Raw genomic sequence first — 15,846 nt, 5'->3', positions numbered from 1 at the left:
TCAATCCTTTGATAGTTTGAAACTTTTTCAAACGATAATAAAACATATTTCTTGGTAGAGTCATTCTTTGGTTACGTTTCGCCTTTGGTTCACGTAAGATCAAACCAATATTTTATCCTATTTAACTTTTCAAACACTTCTGTTGGTTGATTAAATTTGTAATAAACCCTCCATTTCTTTTGACTTCCATTGCATATACCAGCCTATACTTATTCACTAAATTAAATTTGAGAAATTACATTTGTCATTGACGGGAGAAAAGTAGAACTGTCCGTGTGATTTTCCAATAAATTTTATTATATACTTCCGTTATAACTTGACGTATGTTTTCAATCATCACAGCACTGGAAGGATATAAACGATTTTATTTGTGTGATTTGTCTTTTAATTTAAATACTCTAAACCATTTCTATAGGATTAAATACAAAATACTATAGAATCAGCCTTAATGAAATATGTCCATGATTCTTGCAAATGCTATGATTAACTCGTTTTTTAAATGATAACTTTTTATAATTTGAAACAACTCCTTTTTGTCGGAATATGTTTCTTATTAACATTTGGATACTTTTCAAGAGTCCTTCAAGTAAGCACGGTTAAAGTATTAAAGTATAATATCATTGACAATGACGTAAACCTTACTACTTCATAATTATATTATCGCTTTCAGATCTCAATTATTTTATTATTATCCAAAAAATATGATTAATTCTTTTCCACATACCCTACTATTATCTAAGTGTAAATCATTTTCCCTAAACTACCGACCGATACCACATTGTTCAAATTTCATCAGTCGATGTCAATAGGGGTAATAAACTGAATCATAGGAGGGAAACGTTAGAGACAAAATATTGTGAGGGTTGTGAAATTGCAGTATATAATGTCACCGTGAAAAGCGATTATGTTATATATCACGTATGGAAAAGCCATGAGGCCTGAATAGACGTATTATTATCGAATGATGTGTATCGACAGATATTAGTTTGATTTAATTTCACTGAAAATTTTGGTTCATTTTACTACGGAATTGTGCCGAATTATACTAAAAAATTTTGTATTGTAGTCACCATTTTTTTAAGTTCGGAACTTGGTCGTGTTTTTCCCATCATATTTGAGAAGTAATAACTTTCACCAACTAGAAGTATTTCGATGAAGAGATACGTATCCTTCTTTTGTTCGAGTATACACTTCTAAATCGCACATTTTGATTCGAAACGATTTCGCAATTCGTTTAAAAGCCAATCAACCATCAAGCGTATTTCTTGAACAATCAACTAGGCACTAATTAAAGTAGGGAAAGTTCGAAAAATGATGTTATATTAGTAACGGCCACGCAAACGCGTCTACTGATTTTAATTTCCTGTAACGATGTGAATAAATCGAAGGTTTTCATGTCTGGAAAAGGACCTTGCGTGATTTTTTCCTCTTTACTTCAAGGTATAAAATTCCCCTTACCCGACTTTTATTACGGAATTTTTGTTCAGTGTTTAGGACAGTACCGGACTATCCCACTTCTGAAAACAAATAAACTTTAAAACTAGTTGGATTAAATTATGTGCGAAACTGTTCTTATTATATAATAATTAACAATAAAAAAAGTATGAAACTAATGATGCTTTCGAAAGCTTCAGGTTTTTAATTATTTAATTTTAATATATGCTTCGTTACTCATTGGGCTGATTGGAACTTTTTTGTGGTTTCCTGTTATCATCTTTGTCTATAAAACATGATACATATCTTTTTCTATTAACTCTTGCCTACGGTACTGGATTCAATCCAATATGTCGTGACTTCAGACTGTCTGCCCTCGTGATAATTATGAGAAAATTATATGATCTAACTTTATATGAACAAGTTCTTTAAAAAACTTTCTGTTTAACCGTTCTGAAGTTATAAAATATAATGAGTTCCTCTCATTTGAAATGTCTAATCAATACTCCTTGTGTGACCTAAATCTGAACATAATTGCAACCAAATCTGTAATCTGATATTTGAAAGAATATGCTTCAATAGATCCCAAAACGTGGTTTTCAAAAATCTTAGGAATCTTGTTTCATTCAAGGGACCATTGGAAAATCAGGGAACTATTACGTGTTTTTCCACAATCGAATCCAACTCATATTTCATTTGAAATAATAAATAATTAATATTTGAATTCGGCCAAAGTTATTCTCAATAATTGAACACTTTATTATAAAATAATGGAAAAGTAAACTATCAAGATTGATAGTACAAGGTATTCTTGATTACTGGTGTGAACTTCAATTGTCTTACGTTAACGGGTTCAACGTGATAAAACGTTTACTCTTCAGCTCCGCAAAAAATTAAGACCGATCAAATTTTTCATGCGAAAATAAAAAATATGATCGAAATATATTTATTCAAAACATCCGTATGATTAATTCATCCAACTAATATAGGGATGTCGTGTATGATTGGAAATAATTTTAGATGGAAGGTGTAATTTCATGTGGTCATGAGGTAAAAATTTTGAAAAATGTCAACGTCTGCCTACTAGAGGGGGTATGAATCCAAGTGACTTAATAAAATAGCCCAATATTTCGATTTCTGTTAAGTTCAGACACTACCAAACCGAGGTCAGTCTTTGTGTATATATGTATATATAGATTTAGGTCTATTATATTTTAAAATTATTTAAAAAAACTAATTTTAAAACAGAAGAGATCCAAAATCAAGAAAATTTAGAAGCATTATGTAAGAATGTATATATGGATTTGAGGTCTGTATACACTGCGGCCAAAGGATCTATTGTGTCCGCCTTTCTTGATGCGATACTGGAAAACCACCCAGTGTTTACAGCTGATCCATTAATCCCACTCCTTTTAAAAAGTCTAGAATGTGGGATGGCTTTAATTGCCAGAGATCTTCGTTTTCTATTTTATACTCACCCAGGTGTAGTGCTCTGGAGTTCCTTTGTATTTCACACTTCGAGAAAATGTGGATAGAGGTTTCGTCCAGTGTGCAACAAACTCTGCACGCCGCATTATCTGCTAGGCTAGCGTCTTCAGGTGTTTGTTGAGGCGACAGTGGCCTGATATAACTCCTGTTAGTATTCGTAAATTGTTATTACTTAGGTTGATAAATTCAGTAGATCTACTCTAGTTATAGTTTCAGGAAGAGTCTTTGCCTGTCTAAGCCCCTGTAGGTTGTCCCAATAATTGGTTTTGCTACTATCTGCCTTCTTTTCCAGTACTTTTTCCATTGTTCTGTAGCTGATACCACCGAAGGGTTCGGGCCCATGAAGGACTTGTCTGCTCCCACATTAGCGGCCTTATCAGCTATTTCATTTCCCTTCGCTCCGGTGTGTCCCGGAATCCATTATAGGTTAATTTTATTTTTCTTACAAAATGAGTTTTGATTTTATGATATTCTGTTTGCGATAGTTCCTCTCTAAACTGAACTGAACACATTTTTCAATTGCATATATTTCTGCTTGAAAAATGCTTGGTGCACTACCCAGGCTTTCAGAGTGTTTGGTTCTGGACCCGTACACTCCCCCGTATTCCAGTTTCGTCTGCTGTTTTTGATCCGTCCGTATATCATTTAACGGCATTTCTGTTCACTTCTTGTATGGTCTTTTGATCCCACTTGCTTTCACAATTTATTATTGAGGTTACGTTTTTCTCAAGAGTAACTAAACTTTTTCGATGCAACGTCCCGAGGTATGTCCCAGGGCTGTTCATTATTTAGAAACGGGTTTTCTTTGTTGATTCCGTCTCTGAACATTCTAAGTGACGTTTTCTCTGCCACGCTTTCCTGTACTATGTGGAGAGGATGTAGGAGATTAAGAATCACTTCTAGTATAGCTGTTGGGCAAGATTTCATAGCCCCAGTTGCACATAACGTGGTGTTCAGACTAGTTTATTATCCCAAACCACTAACCCATATGTGATTATTGGTCCCACAATTGCCATGTACATCTACACTAGGATCTTTGGGTTACAACCCCAATTCCTCCCTGCAAAGTTTCTGGACACCATCAGACACAATAAAAATATTAACGATTTACGGTATTTTACGAATACACTGTATACGTTTTTTGGACAATGAAAAGTTGACAAATTACTGAAAGCTGAAATACATTGACGTTATATCGTTTTCCTTCAGTAAGTACAGTAATTTTCGTGTGTATGTGTATGTTACACTAAATAATGCTATAAGATTATTTTTTTTAATCCAACAAAATAATGATATTTTCAACACAGCTGCCTGCGAATATTAGTTCCCTCTTAGCTATGTGTTTTACACAAATTATGTGTTACTGGTGTTCGTCACAAAAATGAAAAAGCGAAATCGTTTCACAATCAAATTTTGTGCCAAATTTGGAGATTCGGCGACTGAAATTCCGATGAAGTATTTGATGATGATTCTGTCAGCCGTGCACAATTGTTTCGTTGGTATAATATATTCAAGAGCCGTGAAAGCATAGAAGATGAAGCAAGGGGAAGAAGACCGGTCGAGATTAGCATTGTACGGTTAGTTTCGAATGATATTAATATACAACAACATTAATATCAACCGCGGATCCGACAGGCAAATTTCACCTCAAGATTTCTCGATGAGAAAGTTCTGTGGAAAAATGACCCCAAAAAAACTTTCGATAGAGCAAAAACAACATCGAATATCAATATCAGTAGACTGTTTGGGACACGTAGAAAATGATCCTACGCTGTTCGATCGCATTATTTGGGTAACGAAAGTTAGTTTTATCAATATGATCTCGAAACGAAGCGTCAGGGACTATCATCAAATTATCCAAGAAAATAGTTGGCATGACAGCCGCGGGGTGGTTCAAAGAAGTTTGTTCCACCTGGATAGACTATGAGTCTTGTTGCATCATGACACCCTTCTTCTAGACGTTGAAGTTTAAGTATTATGACGCCATTCTTTTCATCAGATTTATCTTCTTTCTCTTCTCTTAAATCAAGTACGTCATAAAAAACGTATTTCCAATCAATTAAGCACATCCTAATACTTGTGACGAGGGTACTGTCGAAGTCGAAGTCCAAGACTTTCTACAACGGCTTGAGCAATCGCTGGAGACAGTGTATGAAGAACTACTTTGAAAGGGAACATGTTGCTACTGTCTAATTTTATGACAAATAACTTTTGTAGTTTCCTTTCTTAATCATAAGACCTTGTAGTAACGTTCTGTTTGTTATAAGACAGCAGGATATCGTTTTTATCCAAATATTTTGAAAAATTTTATTTTAATTCAATTATTTCATTTGATTTTGTTTCTTGTTTTGTTAATCGATATTCTCTGTTCATTGATTTTAATTTTGCTTGATTTCTGTTGAAAAGTTCAATGACCCAGAAACTCAATTGTGCCTTAAACGATATGATTTTAATTTCTCATTCAGACGTGTAGCTGTAAAAGTAGTTGTTTTTCACTATAGAAAAGGGTCAAATTTCAATTTAAAAATGGCATCTCAAAAGAAAGTGCGTATAGGGCGCAAAGGAAATGCCAGTAGGTAGCATAACTCTTATGAATTCATTCATTATGAAGTGTTTCTCAAGATCGGACTGGAAAAGAGTTTCACAAAAACGGTGATTAGTGACTGAATCGCGTAAAAGATTCTGCAATATCTGAAGCTTTCGTTATTCAAATAACCTGCCAAGCATACCTTTAAGTTGGAAAGGGGCCAAAAAATTTGAATCAGGTTTAAAACAAGAAAAACCAAATTTCGGGTAGATCGTGAGTTTCATTGACTTACAGTTGTTAGTTGATTTTTGATGAACAAGTAGATTCAAATTTATTTGCGAACAATCCCAATAAAAAATGATAGACTTCAACTTAATTCAGAAGTTGGCAAATAACAATTTTGGCTACTAGAATATTCATATAATCAACAGCTAGCTAAATTAAATGATGTAATTGTAAAAGTTCCGATAAAACAGGGACGTAATACTATCTCTATTCATACATGCAGGCGGCCAAAATAGCGTAGGAAGGTAGACAACCTTGAGAAAAAAATCTATAAATTCTCAGTAATTCATCCTCGAAAAGTCATCAATCGATTAAGAAGGTCAATCTACTGAGAAAAAGAATATTTATATGAAAAAGAGGTGAATATAGGTAGTCTCAAATCGATAATTATTCTTTGTCAAAGATATAGACACAACAAAAATATTAAATATTCTCTATGAAATTCAACAATACGTTTTTGATGTTTTTATCAATACTGTTGACTAGAAAAAAAGCTTCGCTTAATAACCATAAATTAATGTTTATGTCAAAAAAATTCAATATACTCACACATCCGATGTTTTCCTGGCGTGTGCATTTTCTCGAGAAATTTCATTTGGTCATAAGGTCGGATCCTATTCTTGGTAATATGGCCAGGGGCTCTTAAACGACGTGTCACTGAGGTATAAACAACACAATTACGCACAGAAAATCTTGAACGAATTTTCTCGGGGTTTAGGAAGATAAAAGAAGGGAGGAGAACACGTCGATAAAACAAAAAAAAAATAACCTCGTTACAAAAACTACCTTCGAAATATACTGAGTGAAATATATAAATTTCCATATACTGTGCTAGCGGATTTGCTTTGTTAAAAATTATTTGTGTTTAAAACATATTTTCATTTTCATATTCATGTTGTAGGTGATCTTTTGATTAATATAATTAGGCTAGTATGCAATTGTGCATCACCTCTAATAAAGATTATGAACTGTGAGTTTAAAATCGCTCTTTGAACTTCTAATCCCTGTTTTGCACACTTGGGGATTGAATATTTCAAATTCCTGTATCTCAAGGAAAATTTGTGAGCTTCTTTCACAAGTTTCTACCTGAGTTTGAGTTTTGTACCAAAAATCTTTTCTTATTTAGAAAATTACGTTGGAAAAGGTTTTACAATGATAAATCAGTCAGTTTTTTTATATATTTGGATATATTATATATAGAATGTAGGAGAACCAGGATCAGGATTTTTTTCGAGAAAAGACAATAACAGAAAAATGCAGACCTCCTCATCTATATTTTTAACTCATGATCAATATTTCAGCCCATTGCATGCATAGGCTGCCTTATGGTAAAAACAAATATATGTGAATGCACAGAATAGGGTTAATAAATCTTAGTAGCTATATTTTTTGCAAAAAACTCGCAGACAGATTGTAGAACATTCACGCTAGGATTATATCTTATTAGTGAATAATGATATTTTCTGAGTTTGTAGAGAATATTTGGTTTTGAATTATTTTTCAACATCACATTCATAACAACATATTTTGAAATTGGTCACGTATGTTTCATAAAATCACAAATGGTAGTGGAGCCGACAAAATAAACAAAATACTTTTTAAACTATATATGACTATGTATGACTTATTATCATATATACGCATAATTTTCAATATAGCATCAACTGTTAATTATTTTGGATTTTTTTATCACATAAATCATTTGTTCTGGAGTTCAAATGTGTAGTTATTTGGCTTGTGTTAATAATTTAGTTCTGTATTGTATCTAGAGTTTTTGTTATTTTTCTTTCTCTGGATAGTCTCTGAAAGTCTTTTTTGAATATCCATATAATATATAAATATTTTGCGACAAATAAACATATAAAAAATGTAATGCGCCCTACCTTGAACTCTTTACTTTCCTTGATCCTAATTTGAGCACGTGTTATATCTCCCAATCGGGGCTTTCCCAAAATGGCAATTTTCTCTCGTTCGGTTCTATCTTCTGGATTCTTCTTTGCCGCTTCTTCTGCTAAGCTGGCTAATTCGTCTAAAGAAATATATCATTAAAATTCAAGCTATGATTATACTTACTGATTAAAAGCGATAGAATTGATAAATAAAAATAAAGATTAGAAGAAAATCAGCATATATACTATTTGTTTCGACAATAAATAAACATTACGAAAAATTTTAATCTGCGGTAATGAATTTGTCGTTTACAGCGAAAACACGAGAAAACCTCATCACAATGTGGAAGAATGTGGTTATCGTGTACATTATTTTCACTTGAAAACTGATACTATGGCAAAACAAAACGAATTACAACCGCGTTAAGCATTTTCTAAAAATTCAGTTATGTTTCCAATCTTGGCGAATTGATTAAATGGTAAAGAACGTGGTGAAATGAATACTATTATTTAACTAACTTATTAACTAAATACTATTTTTAGTATATTTAAAAATTTTATTGTTCTAAGCTAATGAAAAATGTTAATGTGAAGACATCAAGAACTAAAACACTTTGGCGCAACTGAGTATAAGAAATATAATGAATTCGCGAGCAAAAAAATCGACTTAGGCGACACTTCTGCAATCACAAGTCACTGGCAAAAAACTGAACACGAAATTGTATTTTTCTTAGTACAATCTTAAAGATAAGAAATAGTATTAGCTATTTGTCATTTTTCTTGTTATCAGAGTCAAACAATATGTTATGATTACCACCTTCTTTATACTTGTTTATAATTGTGCTAATTAGATCTTTATCCTGATGAAAGTTTATCTACCTGAACCACTACTATCAAATTTCAATCGATACACATCTCCCTTAACAACAAATAAGAATTCTTCTGGAAAATGGATACAACAAGTGATAAAGCAGCTTAAGCGGTCACCCTATTGCGACGAGGCCAGAGTCGGCCTAGAAATGGCCAGTGAGCAGAGTATGAGTCACTCTGCTGTTTCCAGAGTTTAGCGTCGATACCAAAAGACTGGTAACTTCCATAGAAGACGCGGTCGGGCCTTCACTGGTGTTTAAGTCCTAGAAGATTTCAGAGAAACGCATGGAATAGCTGTGAGTGGCTGGACAGTCAGAAGAAGACTTGAGGCAGCTAGCCTTGAATTAAAAAGGCTCCTACTGGCCCCAAATTAACCCCACCTCACCAATCAACAATGGGGCTCCGTTCTCTTCTAAGATAAAAGTAGAATATGTCTGCATGAAGCGATAGAAGAGGGCGAGTCTACAGAAGACCTGGAGCATGATTCGCGGAGTGTTGTATAAACGAAAACGTGGCTTTTGGAGGAGGTTTTTTTGGTGGTTAGGGGCATTTATGAAATGAACTTAAGAGAAAAGTTCGGGTTAGAAATCTTGCACTAGCCATTAAATCGTACCTTAAAACGGCACAAACTGAAGAATGGGATAGCATCGAATAAAAAATTTAATCGATCCATGAAAAAACGATTAAAAGTTGTTATTAGAATCAGGGTAGGAAATACTTTTCATTGTTTAAAATTTGTTTTGTTTGATATACAGAATAACATAGACCATTCATTATAAAGCTACGACTGAGGGCTTTGAGATGTTAAAATTAGGAAAAGAATGGAAGCTACAGATTTTTCGCTGTAGACTTTTGACCGCGTGCGTACGACTTGAGTCGATTGTTTTACTCACGAGTGTAAAGGCTACAATATAATTAATCTTTTAATCAAACAAGCGACTAATTATACAACTCGTTGATGATTTAACCATTCGATAAAAAGAATAAACCAATCGATTTTCTAACCCTGACCAGTGTAACAAAGAAAATACTAATGTGTTTTTTTGTCATGAAATTAATGTATTTTGTTGATAAATGATGATAAATTTGATATTATTTCCTAGTCATTAACATGTCAAAAATGAATTCATTTCATTAAGTGGACGTTTCATATCAGTCATAATTATAGACCAATTCCTATTCTCTGAATTGTATATTCAGTCAATCTCAAACTAATTTTCAGGTATCCGAAATCTAAAGTATGAAAATATGAAATTGAATAACTTCATTTAAGCCTACAGTTTTTCTAGATGTCACATAATATCACATATACGTATTTTAAATTCCGGAATAGTTAATAAAGAAGAAAGCATAAAAACAACAAATAGGATAGAAAAAACATATTGAAGATACGAATTTATATGAAAGTAGACTCACTAATATGAATTAAATTATCAAGAAATATAATGGAGAAGTTGCAAATTACAGGAATAGGTATGTAAATTTAAACAGAAATATCGTTGATGATGTAGTGTTTATAGTCAAATAAAAATACCTGCAACAGAATCGAAAAATATATAACGAAACAAAATAATAGAATGAGAAATTGATAAGAAAATAATTAAAAATAAAACCAGCATTAGAAAATACAGAAAAAAGATTCATAGAGAAGAAAGAATATGAAGACCAAAAATAGTAAAGTTGTAGTTCTAAATACCGTATAGATTAGGTATTCCAGATAATTTAGACTCCTGTATGATGAGTTAAGGGTTGATATACAGAAATGTTTTTCAAATTATGGCTAGTATAACCATATTTACTCGAGTATCATTCAAATTAAAAATTATGGCAAGATTGTAGGAAATATGTTATGTTCAACTAAATTGCAAGTCTCAAACTTTTCATGTTTTTAGTTAAAACACGTGTTCTAAAAATATAACCAGAGAATATTAAAAAGTATTTCTATATTGATTACTATCCATAACAAATTACAATTATCGATTTTACAACTTTTGTAAATAGTTATTATTTAAAATTATAGTGAGTGCGATAGACATGCTTTATATTTCTAGCTTTTTATAACTTAAATTAACTCTATATCATTTCAGAATTGATTGTAATCCAAGACAAAATTCTGTATTATCACTGCTATTCTATTGGATTCTTCATATGTAGATACTCTGAGATCCTTTTCAATGATAAATAGATGAAACTAAAAAAAAAGGTTTTCGATTGTAGTTGTAGTGTATTTTTGAATTGACTCACTACATTATTTTAGCGAATAGTTTTGAATAATATACGATTACCAAATGAAGGTGTAAAGTTTGTCGAATATACGTGAAACACCTTGCTTTCTGGTATGAAGCATCGTATAAAACTCATTTTTGACACACTATATACCTTTTTATATTATATTTCTACATAATTTTTAGTTTCTTTATACTGATCTTAAGTTGAAAAAATACCAAAGCGGGTTTCGGACAACCTACATAAAATTAAGTGTTGAGAGAATGGAGTTCTAGAGAAGTTTACTATCTACCGTGAGTCCCAGATATTTCCTCTCTGTTTTCCACTCGATTACTTGCCTGCCTAGCTTGATGGGCATGAGGTTGAGTTTTCTCTTCCTAGTGAAAGAAATTAGGTAGGTCTTGCTCGGATTGACGTTTAGCCCCACCGATCGACACTAGCTTTTTGTATAGTTGAGTTCTCTTTGAACTATGTCACAGAGTGTATTCTCAAAGAATCATTTTGCTTCGATGACTATGCCGCTTGCATATCCTTAACAGGGTTCTTTGCTGTTCTGTTCTAGTAGATAGTAGTTGTGCTATCAAAATGAAGGTTGACCTATCTACTCCTCTCGCATCTAATGCTCTTTTGACAGCGTCGTGTGTCAAAGGCGCCTTCTATGTCTAAGAAGGCGCATACTAAATTTCTTTGTACGTCAGAGCATTCTGTATTCCAGTTGTCAATTGTACCAAAGCAGTCTCCGTAGATTTGCCTGTTTGGTATGTGAATTGATATTGATAGAGGGATTTCCACTTCAGAATCTTTGTTCTAATGTAATTGTCGAACATTCACACAATATTGATAGAAATATGCAATTCGATAATATTATAGACAAAAACAATAAAAATAATGATATATTTGTATTTTCGTTATTTTACATGAATGCAAATCTGTGATAATATCGGTTTGGTCGTACAAAAATCAATAAGTCATTGAAAATTTCGTAATTAATGTATGAATATGTATTATTATGTTCCAAATAAAATCATGATGATTTACGTGAATTGCTATTCATAAATTGGAAACGAAAACAATAAACAAACAAATTTTATCAAAAATACATTTATTATTCATAAAAAAATCGCCACATTTTCACATTATTGAATCATCGTTCAATCTAGACATGATGTGACAGTGGAAGATCATGAACTTTTGCGCACATAGATATCCTGTTCCACATAAAAATACCAACGATCGACGTGCACATTTCAACATCACTGGACAAACTATAAGACTTGCTAATGTGTTTGAGCCTAGCATGTGTGAGTGCTGGTTAGTTTTCTCGCGCAATTAAAAGCAATATAGGGCTCTATCAAGTAGCGCCGAGCTTGATTTTGAGTCTACTCTTCCTATTGTATTATTTTCTATTATTATTATTACTACTATTCAACAGGAGCACGAATCTAATTTCGGATTTTTTTATATTTTATAAGAAACTAGTTAATTGTCTACCAAGAAGTAATTTTCTCATCAGATGAACCGAAGAAAATCGACATGTCAAACTGTGGAGATAAAATTTAAGCAATGCTCAGAGAGACGCCTTAACTCAAAAATTGCATGTTTCGCTTAAGGCCGCTTGACATAATTCAATATAACGTGCAAGAAATTGCATGCAAGTCTCTGTAGACAGTAAAAGCAAACAAATTCCTAACCTCAAATTTTTACTAATATTTTGTACATAGTTTAACAATGAAAATAACGAAGTTTCACGACAGTCAGCTGATATGCATGCTTTTGATCAAGAAATATTGCGTCTTGCATTGCATTCCATCATGTCAAGCGGCCTTTAGTAATTATCCCCATATATAACATACAGTATAAAATTGTGGAGTAATTCTAGAGGAACAAGCAGGATTTCCCTTTTACAGAACAATTTATTGAAAATATTATTTATGGAATGTACTTATTCTAATAATTCAAAAAAAATTTCATTGGATCTTATATTAGTATTCGGATACACGTAACAAAACAGTATACAATATTTTCATTTTGAGTTAACATGTAGTAACATGCCTAAAAAACCAATACATGTCATGTTTTATAAAAATCGGCGATCTCTTTTGTATACAAATGCTTGAAAGGGTGTCTGTCGTACAATATGAAAGGTATATAGTTCCATGCAGTTGCTACTCTATTGTAAAGAATGCAATACGAGTATAACCTATACTATACAACACTCACGAAGGAGGTCAAGAGAGACTGTAGACAAGATAAGTGAACGTCGGTGTAACTTATTATGTAACCGTCAGGCATTGACGTACATTATAAAATCTCGTATTCACATTTATGATTAATTATCCACATTCCCAAAATTCAGTTTTATATGTGAGACGTTCTTTTCAACTCAGTTCTATTATTTTGATTTGTATATATGCATTTGATGTCTCGATAATTTCAAATTTTATGCGAGACATTTTATTTATCAGCACATTAATTTTTTTTTCGTCGATGGAATGAAGTTACTGCGAAGAACAGGAATCGAATAAGTTTGTTTTTTTAAACAAATTGATAATTACGTCATAAAACAAATTTTGAGAAACTTCCGAAAAACGCCAAGAGGAATTGGAAGGTAAAAATGATATGGAATGGTCACAATCGAATAAGGACTACGTAAATATACCTGGGATCGTGCGCATGCGCGGAGAGTGAATTAAAATTCGGCTAAAAAATGTCTATTCGTGTCACGAAAAATAGAAATACGATAGTAAACGCACCTAACCTAACTTAACCTAACCTGACCGAATCGATAGCATCAACGAATTTTCCGGTCCTGAAAGAGCAATAAAAACAATAGAAATAAATGAAAAGCAATTTTATTCCACAAAAATATAGTTACTTTTCTCATCTTCTTACATTGGAGGTCAATCATTCTTTCCAGGATAAAAAAACTTTATATCTACAATAATTACATCGAATGGATCCGCATTTTTTCGCCGGAAAATTAATGAAGATGCAGTTCCAAGTTACTTCTGATTGCCCCCTCTTCTTTTTCTCTTGTGCCTCCAGCTGGATTCAATATTTTGGGTGTAGGCTTTTTCGGAAGTTCAGCCACAAATATTTATACATCATTATTTGATTAAAATGATGTATGAAAATAATTCAATGCATTTGATTATTTTCATTTGGGCTCAAATCGAAGTGTTTTGAATTTTGAGCGAGACTATTGAGCGTTTCCATAACCAAGTTATGGAAACGTTTAGGAAATTACAAAAATAAATAATGTCCTACCAAAATCACTGAAAACACATAAAATAACTAAACAGCATCAAACACCCTTACAGTTTGTTCTGTTAAGTTCACCGATATAGAAGCCAAATTTAGCGCCATCTCTTGACGTTGATTTTTGCCAATAGCAGCTATTATTTGAAACAGTGGAATATGATTAGAGGATATAATTGCAATAAACAGCTTGTAAGAGTAATGAAAAACGATGAACTAATGCTGGACGATAGTTTATTTAAAAATCAAGAAAATAATCTTTCGGTAAACAGTATAGATCTCAAGAATATTTTTGCGTTGGATCAACAATATACAATAGTTCAAAGGAGTAATTTTAGGAGCAGTCTTTTTATTCGGAATATCCAACAACTATTTGGACTGAGCCTTTGAACTAATTGATGGTATTTTAAAGCTTCTATTTACAATATATAAAGTTTAAAAGTTTCGCCACTACAAAGGGATAGCTTTATTGTACAAATTACGCATAGATCTACACATTTATAATACGTAACTTTAAGGACAACTGGCCTTATACATAATACATTAGCCCAATCCCCAAATTTCTCAACGTCGTGTAGGAACCGTATAATTTTATTATCCCACGAAAATTGCTAGAACGAAAACGAAAGTATTCTGAAAACAATACGTGAAAATGATGCAAATTTCTCATTCACGAGGGCTGTTTGACGGAAGATTGACTTTTCAATAAAACAGTTATTTCACTGTACAGAAGGATATTTCGTTATTTAACATATTCCTAATTGAACTCTAAGCACTTATCAAATCAAAACATACGAGTGTATCACCCATTTGGGACCAGAACGTGATCGGAAGGAGCAAAATCAGCTAACTACGAGAGATGTGGTACTAAATATTAACATAGAACGAATAATTTTTCTGTAGTAATAGTAGGGAAATGGGCAGATGCATTGTCGTGACGACAACCGTCAAGTAGAATGGTACTGATTTTATTTCTGAAGTAGTTAAGATGAATGCCGATCTCGGATATTCAGAATCATTCCTATTTATAAGACTACTATCAAAAGTGAACAATCACATAAAAATCATTCGATGGAACGAATAATATGTACACATCTTTTTTCGGTTTCTTCAGTTCTTTCTTTACGTAAAAAATAATGTTGGTCAAGTACTAATTAATTTTTTGTTATCATACTTTGAGATACTTGTAACAAATATACATGTGAGGGAAATAGAAAATTTTAAAGAAAAGCTGCATACAATATGAAAAGCTCATCAAAAAACAGTTAGTAGAATATGTGTTACATTATATTTTTCCAGGAATTACAGAATCATATTGACGAATAAATAATTTATAAAGAATGACTTTATACATCTCATGTTTTATATCAGTTCCTATATAAATCGAAACTAAAAATTCTAATTTCAGTAAAATTCTGATAACATTGAATGTGAATATTAATTTACGTCTTACTTATTCTTGGTAGTTGAAAAACTGGAAAAAATATTTGATAACCTCGCATTCCTTCATAAATTTTTATTGGATTTCCTAAACGATTTATCACTCAGTTTTAGCGAATATCTCCATTTTCGGAGAATTTAAAGTGCCTTTTTATCATGATTACAGTTATAAAGGCAGCTGTAACGAGATTATTCTTTGAAAAATAGTGTTCAAAACATTTGATCATAAGTTAAATATAAACTACAAAGGCAAAACTTGTTTCAAACTGTCAATATAAGAAAAATTGACATTAAAACAAAAAAAAATAGAATAGAAGTGTTAATTGAATTTAAAAAATGGTCGTTTTTGAAGTAATTTTTTTGTAAATTACGAATACGACATCAAATTTTTCAGTAATATAAGATTTAAAAACACGATTTCTTCATATA

At 32.2% G+C, this 15,846-nt stretch overlaps 1 protein-coding gene across 2 annotated transcripts in view; it reads right to left on the bottom strand.

Annotated features, from left to right (window-relative positions):
- Nucleotides 1-15,846, bottom strand: part of LOC130892593 (sodium/calcium exchanger 3) — a 90,306-nt gene that overhangs the window by 31,342 nt on the left and 43,118 nt on the right. Inside the window, exon 4 of one of the 2 annotated variants that reach the window (XM_057798080.1) lies at nt 7,618-7,754. In XM_057798080.1, the coding sequence (XP_057654063.1) occupies nt 7,618-7,754 (137 nt within the window). Of the gene's footprint in view, nt 1-7,617; nt 7,764-15,846 lie in introns of both variants that reach the window. The other variant, XM_057798072.1, reaches the window with a different exon arrangement.

This window comes from Diorhabda carinulata, chromosome 1 (assembly GCF_026250575.1).
Source record: "Diorhabda carinulata isolate Delta chromosome 1, icDioCari1.1, whole genome shotgun sequence".
Classification (NCBI taxonomy): domain Eukaryota; kingdom Metazoa; phylum Arthropoda; class Insecta; order Coleoptera; family Chrysomelidae; genus Diorhabda; species Diorhabda carinulata.
This window is presented reverse-complemented; position numbering and strand designations above follow the sequence as displayed.